Source organism: Gouania willdenowi, chromosome 4 (assembly GCF_900634775.1).
Source record: "Gouania willdenowi chromosome 4, fGouWil2.1, whole genome shotgun sequence".
Taxonomy (NCBI): Eukaryota; Metazoa; Chordata; class Actinopteri; order Blenniiformes; family Gobiesocidae; genus Gouania; species Gouania willdenowi.
This window is the reverse complement of record NC_041047.1, coordinates 25,548,671-25,560,853: the sequence shown is the minus strand read 5'-3', so window position 1 is coordinate 25,560,853 and position 12,183 is coordinate 25,548,671. Positions and strand designations below refer to the sequence as shown.

Genomic DNA, 12,183 nt, shown 5'->3' with positions numbered 1-12,183 from the left:
GAATGTTTGAATGCTTTGTTTTGTTGTATAAAACAATGAAGATTTGAGTTCTAAAGAACATTACTTCACTGAACCTGACCTAAACTAAAAATAGATGGCTTAAATATAGTTAGGAAAATAAAGATGGCATAAACAATCAAAAAAATCAAGGAGGATAGCAGTTAAGGCAAATAAATTAAACTCACTTCATACATGAAAGACCCTGAGAGAATGATTATGAGTAGAAGTCGATATAGTTTGTGTATTTTTCTGCACACTACTGCATTTCCATCTTCTACCAAACTATTTGAAATACTTCTGTTACTAAAGTATATTTTGGAGAATGTCTAGAAACATGACACCAACTTCTGTTTTTTAGACAAACACATTCTAAGCTGAGAAATGAATATGAAAATCAATAACAAAACTATAGTATACAAGGAGAAAACAAAAGCCAATTGCGTCAACGTCCCAGAAACAGGATTAGTGATGAGTAGACGACAGCATTTACAGACACTCAAGTAGCTCTGTGGCTTCCTGTTTGTGGTCAATGTCAGTTCTGTAAAATTGTGTGAAGAAGAAGACAAAGGTTTTCTAGAACATAGAACACAACTTAGACACACCATGATCAAACCCCATACACTCAACCAATAACGGATCATTAACCAATGCAGCCACTGGTTAGGAATTACTTCCCAGAACAAAGCCTGTCAATATTCAGGCTGTCAGTAGTTTATCATTTATATACATATCATTATTATACATTGTAATACTTTATCTTATTATAGCAATATTGAACAAATAAAGCATCATATGAAGGGAGTCATGTTATGCTGCATAAATGTTTCTCTCACATATGCTGTTAAATTCACCACTAGATTATACAGTGCACTTGGACATATGAGTAAACTAAAGGCAGGGCAGGACCAGTGATGTGTGAGAACAGGAAACTCACTGCAAATATGAATTTCCTCTAAAGCGTCTGAACAAATCGAAAGTCAAAATAAAGATGAAACCAGCCCTGCCCGATGCCCACTATTGACCTAGATATGCTACTCTTAGGACTGTGTAACCCTTAATGTTTCATCTGACATTTACAGGTACAGTATATGGACAATTTGAGCTAAAAACTGTACTTGCCTAAAATCTAAAGTTGGGATTTATTTGTAATTTCATAACGAGCAATTTTAGTTATTATTATTAAGAGGCGTTCACCTTTGGCCTCTGTGCTGCTGGAGCCCAGAGTGTGAAAATAGATGGTATAGTGTGTAATGAAGCCCCTCCGCTCCTCTAATGGCAGCTCATCCCATTGAATCTGCATCCGTCTCTCCACATGTACCAGCACAGACACGCTGGGACCAGATACTGGCTCTGAGGCAACACACGACATGGAAATGTGGAGAAAGCTTTCATCAGTCGTGAATAAGATGATAATGTTGTGCTGCTCCTGAAGCAGAAGTGGGCAACTTCTATCACAGCAGGGGCCACAAAAATGTGTTTGTTTGATCAAAGGGCCACATGATGTACATAATGACCAATCTGAGCTTTAACACAGGAAAGAGCAAAGAGTTTTTATAGTCATTTTGTGTGTTTTTCTGTCATTCAGTGTATGTTTGTCTTGCTTGTTATGATTGCATTTTGTGTATTTCTGTTGTCCTTTTGGGTATTTTTCCCATAAAATGTATGTTTTTTGGAGTCATATTGTGTATTTACGTTGTCATACGTTTTTTGGAATAATTTTTGTGTATTTCTGTTGTCGCTTTGCTTGTTTGTATTGTGGATTTGCGGAGTCTTTTTTTTGTGTTTTTCTTGTCTTTTTGCATACTTTTGTGTATTTTTTTGTTTCGTTTTGTGTTGGAGTAATTTTGTGTATTACTGTTGTCAGTTTATTCATTTTTGGAGCATTTTCTGTGCTTTTCTTCTCTTCCACTGAATTTTTCTGCAATTTTGTAATATTGTTTTTTTAAGCTTCCAGTTCCGATCGGTTATCTTTGGAAGCGGCCCTCTTCCCAAGAAGGTCTGCTATGTTTGTTCCAAGCACTTTTCAAATGACTGCTTTAAAACAAGAGCTTATTCTTGCGTTTGTTTCCTGTATTTATGTGTAATTTTGTACGTTTACTTTGGGGGCGTCATAAAACCAGTTGCCCATTTTACCCTAAAGTAAATGCATGAAAAAATTACATAAAAGGACACTGGACAACAATCACACAAAATTTGTCAAAAACACGCACAAAATGAGAGAAAAACATGTACAAACTGACAAAGAATTTTTCAAAGTGACATTAAATATACATAAAAATGACTCAAAAAAACACAAAATGACAACGGAAATTGACAAATCAACGCCCAAATCAACAAAAACAAACAAAATTATGAGAAAATTATGGCAGATCAAAACAACAACAAAAATATATGAAACGACAACAAAAAGGTTCAAAATGAGAGAAAACGTACACAGAACAACCACAAAATGACAACAAAAAAACACAAAAACCTACAACAAAAAGATACAAATAACGACCACTATAGCTCTTTCTTGTATTAATGCTCAGATTGGTCATTATTCTAAATGCTGACATTAATGTTAAAAATGTGGCCCCTTGGATCAATTACATTTTTTGGCCTCAACTGTCATATAACAGTGTCCTAACTCTGGTCTAAAACCTACTCTTCTCATTGGAGTAGACCAGTCTTGATGATGGATTGCTGACACCTCCTGTGGTCACAGCATATAAATATACTTTATACCTCACACCTACAGTCAGACCTGAAATCACAGCAGAAAAGGTCACATTTAATGCTTTAATGTTGTATATTTAAAATTATTAATATAGTGTCAAAAACAAGTCTCAATGGAACTATAACTTTAAGAATAAAGATTGTAAATAAACAAATTTATATCATTACGTCATCTTTCAAGGCTTTTTTAAACTTTTTGCAAATAAAATAGTGTACAACCCCAGGTAGCCACAAGAGGTCACTGTTTAATCTCAGTTAGATATCCATCAGTCTGAGTACTTTCATTAATAATGTAATTTTGCTTTAGTTAGTGACAATATTTAATTATTATTAAAAAAAAACAAAAAAAAAAAAAACAACAACAACTTTATTAGTTAAATATCTCAATCCACGTGAAGGGCCTCAGATTTGATTTCTATGCATTTCCTACTATAATTCTGACTTCTATGTACCTGTGATGGATGTATTCTGTAGATCTTTGTCCAGTTTTTTCCACTGGAGCCTTGCATCAGGTTGACTAATCCACTCTATCACATAGTACAGAAGCTCTGACTGCTGTTTGTTCTCCAGCTGTGACCAAGACACCAGGATAGTGTCATCATTCCCAGCAGAAGTCAGGTCTCCCAGAGCAGGTGCTGTAACACCTGTGTAGATATAGGGAGTCAGAAAGTCATGAGAAATAAAAAAAATAAAAAAAACAAAACAAAATATTGATTTTATCAACTGTGCATAGACTAATTCTACCTGAAAGTCTGAGGGACAACTTGACAGGTGGAGACATCCCACATGATGTGACAGCAGAGATGTTCAGAGCCTGAACTTCGGCTGAAAGCTGAAGAGAACACTGGAGCACTGCAGGAGAACAGCTCACCTCCTGATTCTGCTCAGTGGTCCAAGAGATTTTGTATAGTTGCAGCTCACCGCTGTAAGCCTCAGCAGGCAGAGGCTAGAGAAAAGAGACCAGGAAGAGGATTTTAGACACTATCAAATGTTCATGCTTCCAAACTCTGTAGTTGAAAAAAAAAAAAAAAGGAAAAAAAAGAAAGGAAATGTTGGGTTCTTTCTTTCTTACTATGAATTTTACATTGTTTAGCGCTTTGAAATGACTTTGTTGTATTCTGCGCTATATAAATAAAGTTGAATTGAATTAAAGCATTTAGAAACATGCAAATAATTTTATATATATATATATATAATATATATATTATATATAAAATATTTTATATACATATATATATTATATATATTATATATACATATATATATTATATATATGTATATATAATATTTTATATATAATATATATATTATATATATATATATATATAAAATTATTTGCATGTTTCTAAATGCTTTAATTCAATTCAATTCAATATATATATATATATATATATATATATATATATATATATATATATATATATAGCCCTCCCGTAGGCCCACCACCCGCAGGAGGGATCATATGGGGCCGGTGCAGTGTGGATCGGGCAGTCGTCCAGGGCGGGGGCCTTGGCAATCTGATCCCCGGCTACAGAAGCTAGCGTTAGGGACGTGGAATGTCACCTCTCTGGCGGGGAAGGAGCCTGAGCTTGTGTGCGAGGTGGAGAAGTTCGAACTAGATATAGTCGGTCTCACCTCGACACATAACAAGGGATCTGGAACCAGCCTTCTCGACAGGGGTTGGACTCTCTTCTACTCTGGAGTCGCCAATGGTGAGAGGCGCCGGGCCGGGGTGGCTATACTTCTTGCCCCCCGACTTAGTGCCTGTACGTTGGAGTTTACCCCGGTAGACGAGAGGGTAGCCTCCCTCCGCCTTCGGGTGGGGGGACGGATCATGACTGTTGTTTGTGCCTATGGGCCAAACAGCAGCTCGGAGTATCCACCCTTCTTGGATTCCTTAGAGGGAGTACTGGAGAGTGCTCCTTCTGGGGATTCCCTCGTTCTGCTGGGGGACTTCAACGCTCACGTTGGCAGCGACAGTGAGACCTGGAGGGGCGTGATTGGGAGGAACGGCCCCCCTGATCGGAACCCGAGCGGTGTTTTGTTGTTGGACTTCTGTGCTCGCCACAGATTGTCCATAACAAACACCATGTTCAAGCATAAGGGTGTCCATATGTGCACTTGGCACCAGGACACCCTAGGCCGCAGTTCGATGATCGACTTCGTAGTCGTGTCATCGGACTTGCGGCCGCATGTCTTGGACACTCGGGTAAAGAGAGGGGCGGAGCTGTTAACTGATCTCCACCTGGTGGTGAGTTGGCTCCGATGGCGGGGGAGGATGCCGATTAGACCCGGCAGACCCAAACGTATAGTGAGGGTCTGCTGGGAACGCCTGGCAGAGTCTCCCGTCAGAAGGAGCTTCAACTCCCACCTCCGGGAAAACTTCAACCATGTCTCGGAGGAGGCGGGGGACATTGAGTCCGAGTGGGCCATGTTCCGTGCCTCTGTTGCTGAGGCGGCTGATCGGTGCTGTGGCCGCAAGGTAGTCGGTGCCTGTCGTGGCGGCAATACCCGAACCCGTTGGTGGACACCGGGGGTGAGAGATGCCGTCAAGCTGAAGAAGGAGTCCTACCGGGCCTTTTTGGCCTGTGGGACTCCGGAGGCAGCAGACAGGTACCGACGGGCCAAGCGGAGTGCAGCCACAGCGGTCGCCGAGGCAAAAGCCCGGACATGGGAGGAGTTTGGTGAGGCCATGGAGAACGACTTCCGGACGGCTTCGAAGAGATTCTGGACCACTATCCGGCGTCTCAGGAGGGGGAAGCAGTGCACCGTCAACACTATGTATGGTGCGGATGGTGCGCTGCTGACCTCGACTCGAGACGTTGTGGATCGGTGGGGGGAATACTTCGAAGACCTCCTCAATCCCACCGACACGCCTTCCAATCAGGAAGCAGGGCCCAGGGACCCGAGAGTGGGATCTCCTATCTCTGGGGCTGAAGTTGCCGAGGTGGTTAAAAAGCTCCTCGGTGGCAGGGCTCCGGGGGTGAATGAGATCCGCCCGGAGTTCCTCAAGGCCCTGGATGTTGTGGGGCTGTCATGGCTGACACGACTCTGCAACATCGCGTGGACATCGGGGGCAGTGCCTCTGGATTGGCAGACCGGGGTGGTGGTCCCCCTTTTTAAGAAGGGGGACCGGAGGGTGTGTTCCAATTATAGAGGGATCACACTCCTCAGCCTCCCCGGTAAGGTCTATTCAGGGGTACTGGAGAGGAGGGTCCGCCGTATAGTTGAACCTCGGATTCAGGAGGAGCAATGTGGTTTTCGTCCTGGCCGTGGAACTGTGGACCAGCTCTACACCCTCAGCAGGGTCCTTGAGGGGTCATGGGAATTTGCCCAACCAGTCCACATGTGTTTTGTGGACCTGGAAAAGGCATTTGACCATGTCCCTCGGGGATTCCTGTGGGGGGTCCTCCGGGAGTATGGGGTATCGAACCTCCTGATAGGAGCTGTTCGTTCCCTGTATGACCGGAGTCAGAGTCTGGTCCGCATTGCCGGCAGTAAGTCGAAATCGTTTCCGGTGAGGGTTGGACTCCGCCAGGGCTGCCCTTTGTCACCGATTCTGTTCATAACTTTTATGGACAGAATTTCTAGGCACAGTCGGGGCGTTGAGGGGGTCTGGTTCGGGGGCCTCAGTATTGCATCACTGCTTTTTGCAGATGATGTGGTCCTGTTGGCTCCAACATACCGTGACCTTCAACTCTCACTGGATCGGTTCGCAGCCGAGTGTGAAGCGGCCGGAATGAGAATCAGCACCTCCAAATCCGAGTCCATGGTTCTCGACCGGAAAAAGGTGGAGTGCCTTCTCCGGGTTGGAGATGAGGTTCTGCCCCAGGTGGAGGAGTTCAAGTACCTCGGGGTCTTGTTCACGAGTGAGGGAAGGATGGAGCGAGAGATCGACAGGCGGATTGGTGCGGCGTCTGCAGTGATGCAGAGTCTGCAGCCGTCCGTCATTGTGAAAAGGGAACTGAGCCAAAAAGCAAAGCTCTCGATTTACAGGTCGGTCTACGTTCCAACCCTCACCTATGGTCATGAACTTTGGGTCATGACCGAAAGAACAAGATCACGGGTACAAGCGGCCGAAATGAGTTTCCTCCGTAGGGTGGCTGGGCTCTCCCTTAGAGATAGGGTGAGAAGCTCAGTCATTCGGGAGGGGCTCAAAGTAGAGTCGCTGCTCCTCCGCATCGAGAAGAGCCAGATGAGGTGGCTCGGGCACCTAATTAGGATGCCCCCTGAACGCCTCCCTAGTGAGGCGCTCCCTAGTAGAGTCGCTGCTCCTCCGCATCGAGAAGAGCCAGATGAGGTGGCTCGGGCACCTAATTAGGATGCCCCCTGAACGCCTCCCTAGTGAGGCGTTCAGGGCACGTCCCTCCGGAAGGAGGCCCCGGGGAAGACCCAGGACACGCTGGAGAGACTATGTCTCTCGGCTGGCCTGGGAACGTCTCGGGGTCCCCCCGGAAGAGCTGGAGGAAGTGGCCGGGGAGAGGGAAGTCTGGGCCTCCCTACTGAGGATGCTGCCCCCGTGACCCGGAAACGGCTAAGCGGGAGAAGGTGTATATATATATATATATATATATATATGAGCTAGCCAGGTGGTAAGTCACCCGACTTGCACACAGAAGACCCCAGTTCGAATCCCCGTTGGGGAAATGGGCTGCCACCATCAGTCACCTCCTCTACATGGATGACATCAAGCTGTACGCTAAGAATGAGTGAGACATCGACTCACTGATCCATACCACCCGGATATACAGTGCAGACATTGGGATGTCATTCGGACTAGAGAAGTGTGGTCGGATGGTGACTAAGAGAAGGAAGGTAGTCCACACAGAAGGGGTCTCACTCCCAGAAGGAACAATAGCAGACATTGAGGACAGTTACAAGTACCTCGGAATCCCACAAGCAAATGACAACCTCGAAGAGGTGACAAGGAAAGCGGCTACGGCCAAATATACCTCCAACGAGTACGGCAGGTCCTAAGAAGCCAGCTCAATGGCAAGAACAAGTCCCGGGTGATAAACAGCTACGCCCTGCCAGTAATCAGATATCCTGCAGGAATAATAAGCTGGCCAAAGGATGAGATACAGACCACAGATGTCAAGACGCAAAAGCTCCTAACCATGCACGGAGGGTTACACCCCAAATCCTGCACTCTGAGACTGTACGCTAGCCGGAAGGAAGGAGGCCGAGGACTAGTGAGTGTGAGAGCCACTATCCAGGATGAAACATCCAAGATCCATAAGTACATCAAGGACAAGGCTCCAACAGATGACGTGCTCAGTGAATGTCTCAGACAATGGGGAACAGAAGATGAGATGCTGGAGGTTCCGTCATGGGAGGACAAGCCCCTACACGGGATGTACCACCGAAACATAATTGAAGTGGCGGATATCAAGAAATCCTACCAATGGCTAGACAGAGCCGGACTAAAGGAGAGCACAGAGGCACTCATCATGGCTGCACAGGAGCAGGCCTTGAGCACCAGAGCAATAGAGGCCTAGATCTATCACACCAGACAAGACCCCAGGTGTAGACTGTGCAAAGAGGCCAATGAGACAATCTAGCACATAACTGCAGGGTGTAAGATGCTGGCAGGGAAAGCTTACATGGAGCGCCATAACCAAGTGACTGGTATAGCGTACAGGAACATCTGTGCAGAGTACGGGCTGGAAACCCCAAGGTCAAAGTGGGAAACACCCCCAAAGGTGGTAGAGAATGACCGAGCTAAGATCCTGTGGGACTTCCAGATACAGACGGACAGAATGGTAATGGCGAACCAACCAGACATTGTGGTGGTGGACAAAGAGCAGAGGTAAGCCGTTGTGATCGACATAGCAATACCAAGTGACTTCAACATCAGGAAAAAGGAACACGAGAAACTAGAGAAATACCAGGGGCTCAGAGAAGAGTTGGAGAAAACCTGGAGGGTGAAGGCATCAGTGGTGCCCGTGGTCATTGGGGCACTCGGGGCAGTGACCCCCAAACTGGAGGAGTGGCTCCAGCAGATTCCAGGAAATACATCAGACATCTCGGTCCAGAAAAGTGCAGTTCTAGGAACAGCAAAGATACTGCGCAGAACCCTCAAGCTCCCAGGCCTCTGGTAGAGGACCCGAGCTTGGAGGAAAAAAAGAGACCGCCCGTGGGGGGTGAGGAAGAGTTTATTTATTTTTATATATAACATTATTTAGTGACAGAATTCGGACTTTTGTCTTAGAACATTATTATAATAATAATAATAATAATAATAATAATAATAATAATAATAATAATAATAATAATAATAATAATAAAAAGGAATCAGAATTCTGAGATTTAAGTCAAAATTCTCAGTCTAGACACACAATTCCCACACTCAAAGAAATCACACCTCACTTAACATGTTTGAAAACTTCTGAGGCATGATTAACCCAAAAATGACTAATTGTAGGTTAGATAAATATAAAAGCCTTACTCAGTCAGTATTATATGTTTTTATCTCTTTTAATGAAAAAATAAAAAATAAAAATAATAATAATGATTCAGGACTTTACCAGGAAGTGCTAACCTAGTTGTGACTAAGTGATGTTGACTAAAGATGTTTATGTTTATTTATATGAGATGAAGACTGTAAATCAAACTTATATGCAAATGTATACATTTAAACATTTTACTTTCGACCGAAATAACCTAAACTAAAGATTTTCCCATCAATCATGTCCTAAGGTGCGTCTTAGTGCCCATTTCAGGCTGGGTCTTCAGAACATCAAAGCACTCATTAACAAACACTGAAAACCTTGTACATGTAGAACACACTACATAACAATCAGATATCATGAGTGTGAAAAAATGTGTTTCTGTTCCATACAATCCAGGATGATGAAAACTTTATTTGAGGTGGTGAATAATTTACTAACAAAAACTAATACTAACTTAACCCTGTGGTTTAAGGCTTCTTTACAATATTTTTTAAGAACGAAGGAGAAAAGGTCATTTTACTGGTTTTTATCAGGTTATAAGATGATTAACTGGTGGAAACTAAACTGGAACTTCTTATAGATGAACATGCTTGTATTATTACAGATTCAAAAGAAGTATATTGATATATTTTTATAGTACACTAAACATTCAGCACTTTAAAATAAAATAATATGAAGTATTACAACAACGAAAAAAAAAAGCTGTAAATGTATGCAGCGAGCAGACATATTTACAGATTTCTATCCACCAGCTTTCTATAAAAAAGTTTTTATTGGTGCTGATTTGTGATTGGAAGTTAAAAGCTCCACAAACACATTTTGCACACTATGAAGGCAGCCAAGTTTATTTTTATTAATAAAAGTAAAAAGAACTTCTTTGTGATGCGTTGGATGACAACAAACTGAAAAATCTACTTTTATTCTCCCTGAATGTATGACTCCCAGGGTTGGGGTCAATTATAATTTTATTTACGTAATTGATAATTAAATACAATTATGGCATAATTATTATTGTAATTGTGTTTTTAAAAATCTGTTGTAATTAAATTGTAATTGAGTTCAGATAATTGACTTTGTAATTGTAATTGTCATGAAAATTCTATAAAAATGGTTAATTATAATTTAACGCAAAACTGTGGAGAACCGTGTTACAGTTCTATGTACAGTTCTACACATATGTTGTTAAAAATTATTAAAATACGTTTCATATCAAGCTTTTTTATCATTTAAAAAAAATTGAAATCGAAGGCTATAATGACACAAACATAGCTCAGACACCCACACCAAAAATATTAAAACCTTTTTTTTCATTGTTTAGGAAGCCTAATAAGGTAACCAAGAGATAGGAAATAAATTTGGTGATAGATATTTGTTTTTAGTGTTATTTACAGCTGATTTATGACCAGTTATCACCAGAGATGCTAACAGAAAGCTAACACAAGAGGAAGGTTACATTTTTTTACGTTACATATTTCAGGCTCAGTAATTGTGCTTACTGTCACTTTCTGAGGATAAAAGATAATTGTGATTTAATTGGAATTGGAAAAAATGTTAGTCCCTATAATAGTAATTGAATTGTAATTTAACATGGATAATTGAAAACGTAATTGTAACAAATAAATGTAATCGATGACCCTGATGACCACCTTTAATATTCAATAGTCTTTTTTTTTTCTCCATATATATTTATTTGATTATGATGAAAACAGAAAACAATAACACAGGACAAACAAAAACAACAATTGTCCCATTCATACAGTTAGCACCGTATTCATGATGAGAATGCCCTTTTAATAATGGAAGAGATTTCGAGTCCAGAATATGTCAGGAATGGCTCCCAGGTTTTTTTAAAGATATCGTCCTTATGATGCAGCCGACAAGTCAGAAAATCAAGGGAAACAAAACTAAGAACCATTTTCTGCCATTGAATCTTCGAAGGAACATTGTCTGATATCCAGTTAATTAAAATACATTTTTTAGCACAAAAAGTCAACATTCTGTACAATTTTCTGTTGTGTTAACCATTCACCACAGGGTCAGTTAGACCCAACAATAAGGACAAAGGATTACAATTCAAATTTACATTAAGGATTTGGTTAATCTCCAGTCCAATCATATGCCAGAACTGCTGTACCCTTGGACATGACCAAAAGCGATGCGTGAGGGTACCAATGTCTGTTTTACACTTAAGACATAATGGAGATGAGTCGGGTTTGAATTTATTGCGTATGTAAGGGGATATATGAGCCCTGTGGAGAATCATGAGCTGAGTGGCCTTAACCCTGTCACAAACACACTGTCTTTACATTACCCCAAACCTTTTCCCATTCATCATCAGAAATGTTAGATTTAAGAGTTCCCTCTCCCAGAGTCCCTTTAGCTGAGATGCATTCACAGTGGAGTATCGGCTGAGGATATTATAAAACTTTGAGATAGAATCATTCAATTTGAATTGAAAGATCTGTCTTTCTGTGTCAGAAATTTCTTGAAACTCCAGATGTGATGTGCTTTGTTTAATGAAATCTCTCACCTGCAAATATTGATAAAAATCCCTTCGCTGAATATCATACCTCCCAACCAACTGATCAAATGACATTACATTGATCCCCTTCTTAAGGATCGCCATGCCATGACTGTAGTAATAGTAATAGGATTAGAACAAACCTGCCTTAAAGATTTTACTTTTTTAAGAAACAGTTGTGTTGTCAAAGGGCAATCAGACAAGGAGCTTTCTATGTCCATCCAAAGTGAAGTAGGACTGTTCCGCACCCATTCTGTTATAACGCATAAATGAGCACTCAACTGGTAGTTTCTAACATCCGACAAATCTAGGCCTCCTCCTGCCGATGGGCGACACAGCATGCTCATTTTGAGGCGGGGTTTTCTTTTGGACCAAATAAAGGAGCTAAGCCACCCATTTACCTGTTTCATCACCTTATGAGACAGCAAGACGGGGAACATCTCCAATGGATAGAGTAACCTGGGAAGGATATTAATTTTCACTAGTGCAATT

General features: G+C 41.8%; 1 protein-coding gene across 3 annotated transcripts in view; it reads right to left on the bottom strand.

The window, feature by feature from the left end:
- LOC114462486 (interleukin-12 receptor subunit beta-2-like) overlaps window positions 1–12,183 on the bottom strand; it is a 30,738-nt gene that overhangs the window by 6,731 nt on the left and 11,824 nt on the right. For all 3 annotated transcript variants that reach the window (XM_028445363.1, XM_028445364.1, XM_028445365.1), the window contains 4 exons: window positions 3,463–3,664; window positions 3,171–3,362; window positions 2,648–2,746; window positions 1,195–1,350 (listed from right to left, as the gene is read on the bottom strand). In XM_028445363.1, coding sequence (XP_028301164.1) covers window positions 1,195–1,350; window positions 2,648–2,746; window positions 3,171–3,362; window positions 3,463–3,664 — 649 coding nt within the window. The remainder of the gene's footprint in view (window positions 1–1,194; window positions 1,351–2,647; window positions 2,747–3,170; window positions 3,363–3,462; window positions 3,665–12,183) is intronic.